The sequence below is a fragment of the Vitis riparia genome, chromosome 16 (genome assembly GCF_004353265.1).
Source record: "Vitis riparia cultivar Riparia Gloire de Montpellier isolate 1030 chromosome 16, EGFV_Vit.rip_1.0, whole genome shotgun sequence".
NCBI lineage: Eukaryota > Viridiplantae > Streptophyta > Magnoliopsida > Vitales > Vitaceae > Vitis > Vitis riparia.
In genome coordinates this window covers 14,774,701-14,787,658 of record NC_048446.1, presented here as the reverse complement: position 1 = coordinate 14,787,658, position 12,958 = coordinate 14,774,701, and the positions used below count along the sequence as shown (strand labels likewise).

At 32.4% G+C, this 12,958-nt stretch overlaps 1 protein-coding gene across 2 annotated transcripts; it reads left to right on the top strand.

The window, feature by feature from the left end:
- Positions 1 to 5,233: 5,233 nt before the first annotated feature.
- Positions 5,234 to 12,562, top strand: LOC117933899 (protein YLS7). Of its 2 annotated transcripts, XM_034855475.1 has the most exons (5): positions 5,234 to 5,419; positions 6,068 to 6,918; positions 10,244 to 10,518; positions 11,265 to 12,051; positions 12,116 to 12,562. In XM_034855475.1, the coding sequence occupies exons 2-5, from the start codon at positions 6,357 to 6,359 to the stop codon at positions 12,130 to 12,132; spliced, it is 1,641 nt and encodes a 546-aa protein (XP_034711366.1). In that variant the 5' UTR covers positions 5,234 to 5,419; positions 6,068 to 6,356; the 3' UTR covers positions 12,133 to 12,562. The 2 variants fall into 2 exon arrangements, with proteins under 2 accessions (XP_034711366.1, XP_034711365.1); XM_034855474.1 differs by having other exon boundaries at positions 11,265 to 12,560.
- Positions 12,563 to 12,958: the final 396 nt, after the last annotated feature.

The following is a 12,958-nucleotide window of genomic DNA, read 5'->3' as shown; positions in this document are numbered from 1 at the left end:
CAAGCTAACTTTGACTAAAACATCCTATCATTTTTCAAAATAATACGCAACAAGATAATAATATAATTCCAATACAACCATAATCCTCCTAAAAATCCTATTATATTAATGAAGTCATAACAATTGAATTGGAGCTTAGGTAAAATATTCAATTTTTATTGACATTAACTTTAATTTCAGATAAAAACAAAATATTAGGAGTTAGATTTGTTGATAGCTTCCTAACTTGATATACAAAATTAGGGCGATTAGCTCCTCTAACATTCCAAGTCATAATCTTCATGGGGTAGGATTTGATGGTTCAAGGGATCTTTGCCCTTCTTCTTGATTATTCTTGTTTCCTTATTTTTTTAATTTGTTCTAAATCCTCTTTGGAAGAGTTTAGGTCATCAACTTTTTTTCCCCCTCCCAAAATAGGTTCACTATAACTTATTTTCATCTTAGTTGCATTATTACTGGGTTCAAAGCCCTTTGGAACCATTTTTTCTTTTTGTTAGCTTTCTTACCCTTTTCATCATGTAGATCCATTTCCATGGGAGAATGACAAGGTGGAGATTCAAGGATGGAAGTAGGGCTATAAGTGAGAACTACTTCTTAAATAGCTAGACTAAGTTTGCTAGGAATTTTCTCAGCTTCTTTTTCTTGTTGTTAGGTCTCTTGATTCAAATTGTTATAATTCACAACACCATCTTTAAGGTTGCCACCAAAAGGTATGGTCACTAATACTTTAGTAACAAAAGCATTACTTGCACTTGAATTGTCTCTTTCATGCCCTTAGATGAGCCCTTTTGGGTAGAGTTTTGTCTTAGATTGGTGTGACCTTTACTAGGGTCAGAACCATGTTTAAACCTAAGGGCCTAGTCATTTTCTTTGGTTGGACTTCAATCGAGGTTTGCAACTCCCTCATGGATGAATTCATTTCAAAAGGCCTCTCATTTTCACCATTTCCATATTTGAAATGTATATTTTTTTTAAAATAAAATAAAATAAAATAAAATTTGATGACAATCTTTTTCTCCATTTTAGGACATTTATCAAACTTATGATCAATAAGACCGCAACCAAAGCAGCTCTCTAAGACCCCTTCATAATCAATTATGACTTACTTAATCTTACCCCTCTTATAGTACTTAAATTCAGATTTAAGCGATTGAATCAAATCCACCTCTATACACACCCTTAGAAACAAGTCTTTGTCAATCTCTTCATTCTTTTTATTAACTCTTAAAACCATCCCAGTTTGAGACATAATTTTTTACCATATTGGTTTCATATAATTCAATAGGAAGATTAATCATTTAGGATGAAAAAAGGGAAACTTGTGTTTTGATGGGGTCATTTGATAAATATATGGTTTTTGAAACCTAATTTTATGAAATATGAGAATCAGATTTTAACATGGAAAATAATATTACCTTCATGCACTCTGAGCCGACCCTTTTTTTTTGTGCCAAGATTGCCTTTTCGGTGTCCATCACCGATAAAAAAAAAAAGGTTATAGTGGTGCGGCGTCAATGGACCGATGTGGAGCTGTGGCGACCTTGGCACCTTCGAATTTTTCTTCCACAATAGCATCCAAGCTTCCATGTCCGGAGATGGGTTTAGCTTCAGTGGTGGCATTTTTCTTTTCCTTCAACTGCTACGACTATTGTTAAGATGGAGGTGGATCAACAACGAATAGGTATTGAAGGATTGGAATTTGGTGTGGTGAAGACGGAGATGGTTTTAGAGTTGGAAGCCGCCGAAAGTGGAGATGTGAAGAAGCTGCAACAGTGATAGTGGGTTCTGGTTGCGATTGAGGGGAAGCTAGTGGTGATTAATGGCGACAGTGGTCGGCGCTCACCTCGTGCGGCGGCTCTACTTCAACTCTCTTTTTTTTAGTGGAAAAACCCAGAAAACGAAGACGAAGAAAGAGGGGAAATAAAAAAGATGAGCCAGGAAACCTCTTCAAAATTTGATCGGTGTTTACATGGAGGCTTGGATGCTGTTGTGGAAGAAAAATCCGGGGGTGCCAAGGCCGCCGCAGCTCCACATCAATTCATCACCACTGTAACTTTTTTTTTTTTTATCGGTGATGGAGACCGGAAGGGCAATCTTGCCACAAAAAAAAGGGTCGACTCATAGTGCATGAAGGCAATATTATTTTCCATATTAAAATCTGATTATCATATTTCATAAAATTAAGTTTCAAAAACTATATATTTATCAAATGATCCATTCAAAATACAAGTTTCCCATGAAAAAAAGTAAAAATATTAATGAAAGTAACAATATTAATAACTAAAAGTATCACTATAAATAGTAGGATGTACCGACTTATTTATTATTCATCACCACTTTAACTTCTATATCAAATATGTTTAATATTATTTTTACCTAAAAGTAACAATGTTAGTAACCAAAAATATCATGGTAGATAATAGGATGTACTAACTTATTTAGTTTTTTATTGTCATTACTATCACTTTGACAATTAAATAATATGCTAAAAAATGCACATAATGTACTTTTTTAAAACATTATTTATTAAAAATAAAAACAATTTTAATGGTTTAAAATTTTAATTAAAAATAATAATTTTTTTACCTATTTAAGAAAAAATATTAGTTTTTTTTATATTTTTAAATATCAATGTATTATGATGGAAATTGTGAATTTATATTAAAAAATTTAATGCAAACACTTTTAAAATTTTAATTTCACCTACCTTCAAATATTGTTTTTGAAATTAAATACTCTTAAAGAGTAATCATTACTAATTTTTTGTTGGGTGAAATTAAAAGTAAGTTATATATATATATATATATTGTTTTCATTTTGAAGAAAACAAAAACACATGTGGATAATGTTTTTTTTTTTTAAAAATTAGGTGTAATATTCTATAAAAAATTTAAAATAAAATATGAGATCCATAATATAAAAGTTATAAATATTATGAATATGAAACAAAATAAGATATTATATATATATATAGATTTGAAATCAATATTATTTAAAATATTAGCATTTATTTATCAATTTATTAGATTATTAATTATTATAGGTGAATATAGTTTTATATTAAAAACTATTTTATTTTAATGTATTAATTACAAAATAAAATTTTAATAAATAAAATGAAAAAAATGAATAAATGAATTGTACTTTAAAAAAAAATTGGCTTTTTAATTAATTAGATTTTCAAAAATGGGGAAAAAAATTAGAATTATTTAAAAAAAAATCGAAATTTAAAAACCATTTCTACCAAATAACATAAAGAGAAATCGAACGAGGTGAATTGAAATGGAAAAAAAAAAAAAGAAAGGAAGGAGGGTAGTTATGAAAGCATGCATAGAATTATTATCCTAATGCATGATTTTGAGAATTATTTTCCTCAAAATATACTTTTCATGTAACTTATTTTTTTAGATTCTCAATTCATCCATTTATTTCAAACAGTGCATTTTTACATGATTCCCCTAAAAAAAAATATCTCCTACCACATAGTTGCAAAGTGTGTCATCATCCATATATTCCAAACAATGCATATTTACATGATTCCCCCTAAAAAAATATCTCAACCACATAATTACAAAGTGTCGTAAAACCTTCTCTCATTCTCTTGATTTTTTTTTTTCCTCAAACCCTCTCTCACTTCATTTGTATTCATTTTTTTCCAAATAAAATTCTTTTATTTAAAAGTAAAACATCTTCTAAAAAAAATTTACCTATTATCTTTAAAATTTACCTAATAAAATTTTAATATTTGAGGTAATAATTTTTTTTTTGAGATCTCAATTTTCTTAAACTATTTTAAATCTTTAAAATTTATTGTATATTATATAAAATTTAATATTATTAATTTTGTTTTAAAAATAAAAACATATAAATACAATTCCCTCTTCTTATGTTAAGATCAATTTGATTTGGGAAATTATAATATTGATTAGGTAGATTTTTTTTTTTTAATATTGAATTTATTTTTGAACCTTACCCGTATCTTCTGCGCCGCATGGTCTTGGGTGCGGTTGTTGTTTTGAATTGAATTGAATTCACATTAAAAAAAAGAAGACAAAAATATGAATTAGGTGGCGACGGTCCAACCATATGCTTCCAGGTCGCGTGGCTTTAAGGTAGGTCTTGGTCTCGGACTCTCGCACATGAGAAAGGACCAAAAAGGACCGGTGGCAAAATCCCGGACCCTTCCCTTATAATTTGAAGTATGCCTCGAGTCCTCGACTCTTGCCACCGGGCAAACCGATTCCGTGTAGCACACTCCTTCGTGCTACATCGGGGAAACAAATATTCCTCGGGCAGAGTGAATTCGTCAATCACGTAAGGGTATTTAAGTAATTTGATAGCTTTTGTCTTAAATTTTAATGGCTCTGTTGAGACGGCGAACAATAGAATATCTTAACTGCTGTATTCCCGCGAAATTAGGCCAACTGCGTGGAATTGAAAAACAATATATATATATTTTTTATTATTACTTAATTTTTACTCATCCTTTCACATCTTCTAAATTTTGACTTAACCCTTTGTTCTAGGTCGGCACATTTTTTTTTAATTTAAAGAAAAAAAATCAAATTTAAAAATGATTGGATCAAAACTATAAAAGTTTAGCATTTTTTGTGTATTATTATTAATTTTTTTCATTTTAAAGATATGATAAATTTTAAATTACCCTACACGATTTAAAGGTAAAAAAACAAAATTCGATAATATTTATTTTTTGATTTAATAAAAAAATCAAAATATTTGATTTTTTTATTTATTTAACTAATATTCGATTTTAGTTATATTGGTTGATATTAATATATTATTTTTAGTTAAATAAAAAAACCTAATTAACAAAAAGACAAACACCACAAAAAAAAAACAAGATCATATGGCATGTATGTTTAGGTATCGTTGATTCTGTCATTTATAGATCCAATTATTTATTACCTAAAACTTTTTATTTTTCAAAGCATTCGATCAAAGCATTTTTGTAAATAATCATTTTCTTGATTTTTATCAAAAGAAGACTTGGACAATTAATGTCTTGTCACATGCCCAAGCTAATTACTAAATATACCATGACATTTCTAATCAAAATTGCTAAATGGGAGGGTAATTTAATTAATATTTGTAAATAATTTTGATATGAATAAAGATTTTAATAATAATAATAATAAATATAAATAGAAGGGAGAATCAGGAGGGGGGATTATGGTGGGCGAATATTAAGGGCTAAGCCTCGTTCATGAGATTAATTGCAATAATGACAACAAAACAGGGAAGAGAAAGAAAGCTGAAAAGTCATCCTATCATTTGTCTCCAGTTGCTCCCTCCGTGTTTATGTATGTAGGTATTATTAAATATTTTTCTGGTTCCACATTCCAGCTTCTCTCCAGGCGTTTCATCTCCCGCTGGAAAATCCTGAATTCGCTTTTTTCAGGTTCGTGTTGGCGTAGATCTCGGAGCATTTGGTTCTTCTCGTCTTCTTTTGTGTTTTATTTTTTTATTTTTTTATATAGAAGATTTAAAGATGAATTTAACCTTTTTTTTTTTTTTTTATAATTTGAAGTAGTTGTTTTTTGGTTAGATTTGTGAGCGGATTTGATTTTTGTGGCTCTTTTTACTCACATTTTGCTGGTATAGTTTGATGTTTGATGTTCTAATCATATGTTGTTCGAATCAAGCTTTGATGTTGCTGTTTTTAATGGCTTTTGTTCTTATTTTCCTGAAGATTTTTAAGAATGTTGGCTCGAATTTTTGTTTTCTTGTTTTTGCGAGTGAATTTGATAATGACAGTTTATTTATTTATTTTAAATCGAGCTGTGTTGTTGATTTTTTTTTTTTTTTAAATTTAATTTAACAAATAAATTTAAAGGTTTTTTTTTTCTTCAGTTTTGATTTCTGCATGAATTTGAGTTGTTGACCAAATTTTGTTCATCTTTTATTTGCACAACTTGATGTGTGATGTTTTATATGCATTTCTTTGATTTGTCGAAATTTTTGCTAAGGCTTTGTAACGGATTTGCTTTCTTTGTGTTTTCTTTTGTGTGATTTTGAATATTAATCTGTGCTGTTTATCTTTACTCAGGAAATACGGATCGAAATTTGAGGTTTCCGAGAAGCAATTTGAAGAGTTTGTTTGATTTAGATAGTTTTGTGCTGGGAATCAATCTGAAGTGGGAAATTTGAATTCTCTGGGAATAGATCACTTTTTTTTTTAGGTTTGTTTGAATAGGAAATGAGAGTGAAGATTTTTTGATCAGCTGCTTCATATAAATATATAATTATTTATGTTTTCCGATGTTTCAGTTGAGAGATCTTTAGTTTTTGGTGGTTGATTCGGTTTGAGGAACCCCATGTTTTGTAGGGTTTACTGAATGTTCAAAGCCATGACTTTGGCTTCACCAAGAGGGTTTCCAACAATGTCTGCCTTTCCCCGGTCTCTCTCCTCCATAGCAGTATCAGTGGGAGGATTGGCATTGTTCTTAATTTTTGCTTCTTGCCTTTTGCTCTCATACCCAATTGGTTCCACGGTCCGGGGCTATTTTTACGGTGATGATTCAGGAAAAATGGCATTGTGGGATAATGAAACTATAATTGATACTCGCCTGGTTGACAATGTAGATTTAGTTAATAAGAATCTGCCTGCCAACCCTAGTTCAAAAGTGCCCATAAGTTCTTCTGGTCAATTGATTGATTCTGGGACTGATGGACTGGTGAATGAGCCAGCAAAGGTTCCCCTGTCATCTTCTAATATAACACAAGAAGAGGAGATCAGTAGTTACGTTTCCTCCAATATTGCAGATAATGTGGAAATTGCTAGCCCTCTTTCCATGGCTTTAAAGAATAATTCTGATGTTACAGTTACAGGATCAAATCCTACCAGTCCAGCTTCTCCTTCTTTGCCTGAGGATGTAGGGACTAGTTTGGTCGATTCAGGTATTAACCAAATCTGCTTACACTTTTGTCTTTGCTGTTTCGCTTTATAATATGTTCTTGAACCTTTATTCAGTTGGTAATTTGACTTATTCTTCTTTGACCCATTCGCTTTAGTATTTACATGGTAATATATATTATTTATTGATTTGAGGGCAGGCTATTGTTACTCTGTAAGTCTGTACCTATGTTTTTATAAGTGATTGGGTGGTTGTTTTTAGTTGCTTTGTTAAAGTGATGTGCTTCCATTTTCTCTTTCTTCTGACAGTAAGCCTATTCTTCCAGCAATAAAATTACAAAGCAGTGTGTGCTCTTTTCATGATTAAATAATGACTAGAAAAATCTATTGGTTGTTTTTAATTGTAGGTCAGTGCTAAACGAGGTTTTTCGTTGACATTTTGCTGGCTCTTGTTATTTTTTAATTGAATCAAAATTAATCTTAATTGCCTAATTTCTATTTTTTTTCCAAATAAATTTGGTCTAAATTTTCTATTGAAAAATGTTGAACCATATTTCAATAGAGAAAAATAAATTCAAAGTGGCTTTCAACATTTTTCAATAGAGAAAAATAAATTCAAAGTGGCTAAATTTCCCGGAGCATGATCCCTAATATTTTGCTTACTGAGGAAGTAGGAAATTGTCTGAGTGGCTTTTATATTCTTTTAGTTATTCAACTTATAATTTGTTGATTATAAACTAGTAAGCATTTGTTAGTTGCAGTAACAAAAGGATTTTTTCCAATCTAAAAAGTTTTCTAGCTGCTTAGACTCTTCCAGCTTGTGAGCTGGCAGGAGATTACTGGTTCTTTTTGGGAAATATCAATGGAGCAACAAGTTAATGGAATCTACATTGAAAAATGCATGCAAAATGTTGCATATTGTGAAATAAAAGAAAGAATTTATTTAAAAAAGATGTGGAAATTCCACCTCATGGTCGTCAATTTTCTTCTTTTCCTCTAATTATAGAAGTATATACCCTTCTCGGTCTTTATATGGAAGGTGAAAGGGAAGATAGGGTGAGAGCAAATTTGTGAACCTTATTTGAGGTTCACAGGGGCTTAGTGGCATTGCTCCCTTTGCATGGAGATGATTTAACTTCATTTTCTCATGGCTTTGCTCAGTATTCTTTCTTGCTTGCCCATATGAAATTACCTATATTTCTTCTTGTTGATGTATTAACATCACTTACATGAGTAGTTTAAACAAATACTGAAGTTAATCTCCTAGTTAGGACATCTAAAGGGATACAGTTCACTTTTTACCACCTTAGTTCTATTCTTAGTGTTCACATGTAGTTGCTTTTTGTTGGAGGAATCATTGAAGATGTATTGGCTTGATTTGTTTTGTTCTTCCTTGGAAATTCTGTCCTCCAGTTCTTTGGAAATTTTTTCTTTTGCTTGTTTTAAAATAAATTATTGGTTGCCTACAATAAATGTAAAGTTCTAATTTTTCTTTTGTTTTTTTGTTTGTGTTCCTTATTGTTGCGTATCATTCTATATTCTGATTATCTTCTCAATTATTTGATTGCTCCAAACAGACCAAAAACATTAAAAAGTGATTCAGATATCAATATTGTTAAATAATTTCATTCTCTGGGCTTCTATTTCTGTCAGATTGTTTTAAGTTTTGTGCAGCTAAGTAACTTTCTCCAAGTTTTAGTTGTGTTACCAAATTCCCTAGGATATAAACTAATCTCAGATGCATCTTTGCTTATTTTAGTTTCGTGGTTGCTTCTAGCAATACAAGAGAGACTATAGATATTCTGCTTTCCACCTCTAATTTATCTCAAATGCACTCAAATCAAATTAATGTTTTATTGTTTTACCACTTATCCACATTAACTATACTCATTTCATGTGGTGTTCAAGATGATATAAGCTAAGTTATGTTCCTTATATATTTTCTAATAACCTTTGTTAATGAAAGCATCTGAGTAGAAGGTTCTAGCAAGTAAATTAACGCTACATATGGTGAACTGAAGAATTTTTACTCATTGGAACCAAAGTGAAAATACTTTTAAATTTGTAGCAATTGTGTAGAGTATGCCATAAATTGAAAGGTATAAACTGTAATCTAAATTTTACTTTTGGGCCAAAATAAACATACAATTTAATTTCTAATGCTCAGATGAAATATGCTATAGTATAGGGGTCAGCTTATGATTTTTATAGGGATTAATATGCAAATTATTTGGTTGGAGCAGGGAGTCAGGTCTAGCTATTGGTGGACAACAATCTGAACCCTATGCTTACCTTGTTAGGGTCTCCTGCTTCTAAATTAGAGATTTCTACTTTGGGTGCCAAGCAATAATTCAATGTACCTGCTATTTGTGTGTGTGTGTGTGTGTTTTAATGAGAAGACTTAATTTACACCTTATTGGTTCTATCCTCATCTGGCCCTTCTGTTATCCATAAATATCAGACAATAGGACCCCTGGTTTTTTCCCCTACTACATTTACTGTGAACGGTTTGTAGGATATATGCCACATCAGAGGATCTAATTGTTTCTATATATTAGGAAACATTAATAGTAATTTCTAGTGTCACCCCGGGTGTAGCTTGGCAGCAGTGCCCTCTGGCAATGAACCAGAGGTTGCAAGTTTGAGCCCCCCCAGTATTTAAATGGTGTAGGGTACAGGGGCAGGCCCATATCCCTAGGGGTTTGCTTTACCAGAAATTGAGATAAATGCCTTGCAACAAGGTGTATTCCCCATTGCAGAATAAAATAAAAAAAATGGGAAGCAAATACGCTATCTAAGAAGAATTTCCTTTGTTATTTTCCTAACTTTCAAACATATAATGGCTTAAATTCATTCTTGCTAACCATACAAAGATATTATATGCCATCTCAGGCATCTGATTGTTTGTTTCTATATATTGGGAGCATTTTAGGGGTTCCACTGGATGAAGCTAAATTATTTGCAAAATGAATTAACTGAATGCAAAAATGCTTATTTTTGTTCCTGTAGAAGAATACACCCCTTTGTTTGTGAGTGGGAGAGACTGTCAAGGAGTTCTGAAATTATTCATGAGAAATATCTTAGATATCATGCTTGTATTGAAGATATCCCTCCAAAAAGTAGTTTTTATAGAAGAGTGTTCCAAAAAATGTTTGTATTTGCACATTCTTGATTTTTTTTTTTTTATTCAGTTGCATATCTATCACTATACCTAAAGCTGGAAAAGTTTCATTATTCAGAACATGCTACTTATTAAAATACTAAGTGCTGTGTTGTAAGCTAGAATTATTCATTCTCCAGATTGTATTACTTCTTGATTTCTTGTTTCTTTTAAGCTCTTAATATTCTGTTTCATTGGTTGTTCTTTAGGGTGTGATCTGTACCATGGGAGTTGGTTTTATGATTCATCTGGACCATCATACACAAACAACACATGCCCTATTTTGACACAGATGCAAAATTGCCAGGGAAATGGGCGACCTGACAAGGAATATGAGAACTGGAGATGGAAACCCTCTCAGTGTGACCTCCCAAAATTTGATGCCAAGAAATTCCTCGAGTTGATGAGGGGAAAGACACTGGCTTTCATTGGTGACTCTGTTGCTAGAAACCAAATGGAATCGATGCTGTGCCTTCTATGGCAGGTAAACTATATAGACTTCATATTTTGATACAACTTTATGGTTGTGATTCTTCTCCAAACTAAGGTGCAGGAGTTTGTTAAATTGCCTACAGCCTTCTCTTGTATGGTTTTTATATTCCTGGACTAACACTTATTATAATGTGTATAACAAAATATTCCTAGGGTTCTGACAAAGCAGAAAGCAGGTTGGCTGTTGGAGCAGTTCTTCTGCTCCACAGATAGGAGTGGTTTCCATGCCTAAATAGAATTTACTTATCTATGTTATTTTTATTGCTTATCTATATTCTTATTTTTTTCTTGTTGGACTTGTTTATTTTCAGTTTTTTACCATAAACAATAATCATTTTCTTTACCTATACCTTTCCCTTTGAAAAAACCAAAATGCTATTACGTCAAGAGCAAGAGCCTCTATAATGCCCTTTATCTGAGTTTATTGCATTATTCTTTCTTTCTCTTGCTTTCTTTTTCACGTGCTTATTATATTGGCAATTAACGTATAATTTGACTGCTTTAACCCTCTGAAATTGTGGCAATATTCACAAAATTTTATGAGTTTCATTTGGTAGTTTGATTTGCTGGGTGACTCTGTTCCCTTTCTTTTTGTAAGAAATTATGTTGGATACAGGCAGCAGAATTCAAAAATTTTGGGCAATTCCATTCATACTCCTTCAGATTCTCCCATTTCACACACAAAGGAAATGTTCTTATTTTCAGTTTGATCATTCAGTTTAATCATTCATTTTTCAGGTAGAAGTTCCAAAAAATCGGGGGAATCGAAAAATGCAACGCTGGCACTTTAAGTCGACATCTGTAATGATTGTCCGGATATGGTCCTCATGGCTCGTCCATCAAACAACTGAGCCGCTTGATTTTGCTCCTGAGGGTGTGGTCAAGCTTCACCTTGATGTCCCTGATAACGTCTTCATGGAGCACATCCCAACATTTGACGTGGTTGTGCTTTCTTCAGGCCATTGGTTTGCTAAGCAATCGGTTTATGTCCTGAAAAATGAGATTGTTGGAGGACAATTGTGGTGGCCTGACAAATCTCGCCCAATGAAGATTAACAACATTGAAGCATTTGGGATATCCGTGGAGACAAGTCTCGCTGCCTTAGTTACACATCCTAATTATACAGGTCTAACCATTGTGCGGTCCTTCTCGCCTGATCACTATGAAGGCGGTGCCTGGAATACAGGTGGATCATGCACTGGGAAGGTAAGACCTGCCTCAGCAGGCGACTTAGTTGAAAACGGCTTTACAAATATAATGCATGAGAAGCAGGTGATGGGTTTCGACCGTGCAATCAAGAAGGCCACTAACAAATCAAAATTGAGGTTGATGGATATCACGGAAGCGTTTGGGTACCGCCATGATGGGCATCCAGGTCCATATAGGAGCCCTGATCCAAACAAGATCACACAGCGTGGCCCTGATGGGAAGCCCCCACCACAGGATTGCTTACACTGGTGCATGCCAGGTCCAGTTGATACATGGAACGAGTTTGTGCTCGAAATCATAAGAAGAGAATTCAATGGTAAGGAAAGCTTTCCTTCATGAGATACCATATTTTTGTTGGTAACTCGCCTATATTCTTGTAGGATGGGGAGGAGGTTAGCCTAGTCTAACCCTTTCAAGAAGGATGAGAAAGAAAGAAAGAAAGAAAGAAAATGCAAAGCTTGTAGAGAAAATCTGTGTGGTTGTAGTTGGGAGATTTGTGATTTTTATTCTTGTAGGAAATGAGTTAAGAGCAGTTTGATAATATAGAGCAATATGTCAGATGATTAAATAATGAAGATAGAGCTGTTTTGATTTCTGTCCAGATGCATAAAATTTTGTAGGTAAATTATGACCAGACTTTCATTTCCTAAGGAATGTATGGTAAAATTCACCTTGTTTTGGGGGTTGGGACTGTTGGGTTTGGTATGTTCATATATTTTTTGAGTTTTTTCACCCAGTGTTTGTCAGGGATCATTACTTGGGGTTTCTTTAGGGTTCTGTTTGGCCCTTTTTTGGCATTATTATACTATTAGCCTTGTTTATTTTAATTTTGACCGCCTAAAGTGCTTTATTTAATTAGTAGGGAACTTTAGTGGCTTTTTCTTTATTTCTTAAAGAGTTGTAAAGGCATATTCTTTTCTTTGTCAAGTAGCACATATATCATCCCCCACACTTTTTTGTTTTTTCCCTCTTTGCCGGCATGCATGTAGTAGTGGTGGGTCTTGCAAAGTTTTTAAAAATAATTCTCTTAAAGTTTGTTAAAACAAAACTTGTTTGGAAGCCTCAAACATTTTTTATTTTATTTTTCATATTTTTAATTTCCTTTACCTTCTGTGTTGTTTAGAGTGTGTTTAGTAATAATTATAAGAGATCACTGCAATTATCCACCATTCAGATTGCAAGACCTTTTTTAGCATTGCCCACTATTAAATATTTTTAATGGT